The sequence below is a fragment of the Sinocyclocheilus grahami genome, unplaced genomic scaffold (genome assembly GCF_001515645.1).
Source record: "Sinocyclocheilus grahami isolate Dianchi unplaced genomic scaffold, SAMN03320097.WGS_v1.1 scaffold575.1, whole genome shotgun sequence".
In the NCBI taxonomy this organism is placed as follows: Eukaryota; Metazoa; Chordata; class Actinopteri; order Cypriniformes; family Cyprinidae; genus Sinocyclocheilus; species Sinocyclocheilus grahami.
In genome coordinates this window covers 307,112-307,892 of record NW_015505754.1, presented here as the reverse complement: position 1 = coordinate 307,892, position 781 = coordinate 307,112, and the positions used below count along the sequence as shown (strand labels likewise).

Genomic DNA, 781 nt, shown 5'->3' with positions numbered 1-781 from the left:
GGATAAAAGCGTCTGCTAAATGACTAAATGTAAATGTAATATAAACATACAAACATTTAATATTATAGACATACAAACATACATATGCACAAACTAACACACATCCTTACTGACACAAAACCATTCAGAACTGCCAAAAAAAATCCTACAAATCCTCACAGTTATTAAAAAATGAGGCATCTTCCCAAAGACCCGAGTTTGCGCTGGTGTGTCTGTGAATGTGAACTCAGAGCGACCTCTGATCGCCATGGCAACCGCTGAGCACGAGCGCGCAAAACAAAAACCTGTAGCCTACAAACCCGAAAGCGATTATATTTACCAAACCAGCTTCAGTTCGGTGACATAAACCTCGCAGCCGAGAACAACAAACACAGTCAGTCAGAGGAACGTCTGATGAACACACACGTACCTTCAACACAAAGACAGTCGGTGAGTTTCCCAAACTCCAGACGCCTCAGTCAAAGAGTTTTGAGCCTCGGTCTGATTTTCCTCTCATCTCTCTTGAGTCTCTTCTAATTTCATTGATGAAAACAGAAAGCACCGGACTCGCTTAGATCTTATTGTGTCCACTCACTTGTTGCCCGTGTCTCTAAACAGTTTACTGCCTACTGAGGCTACATTTTGGGCATCAAATGTTACTAATAATAACCGTTTCCTTTGTGACGCAAACTTCCGGTAGGGGGCGCTCGGCCGCTCATTAACCCGTGCCGCATGCGGATCTCGAGATGATTTTGGCTTTTTAAAGGGGTGCTATTATGCTTTTTCACTTTTTCAACTTTAG

The 781-nt window shown here is 42.8% G+C and overlaps 1 protein-coding gene across 1 annotated transcript in view; it reads left to right on the top strand.

The window, feature by feature from the left end:
* The first annotated feature begins 247 nt into the window (after nucleotides 1-247).
* The window catches only part of LOC107556629 (calpain-15), a 38,215-nt gene continuing 37,681 nt past the window's right edge, over nucleotides 248-781 (top strand). The window contains exon 1 of the mRNA XM_016239766.1: nucleotides 248-337. Coding sequence (XP_016095252.1) covers nucleotides 248-337 — 90 coding nt within the window. The remainder of the gene's footprint in view (nucleotides 338-781) is intronic.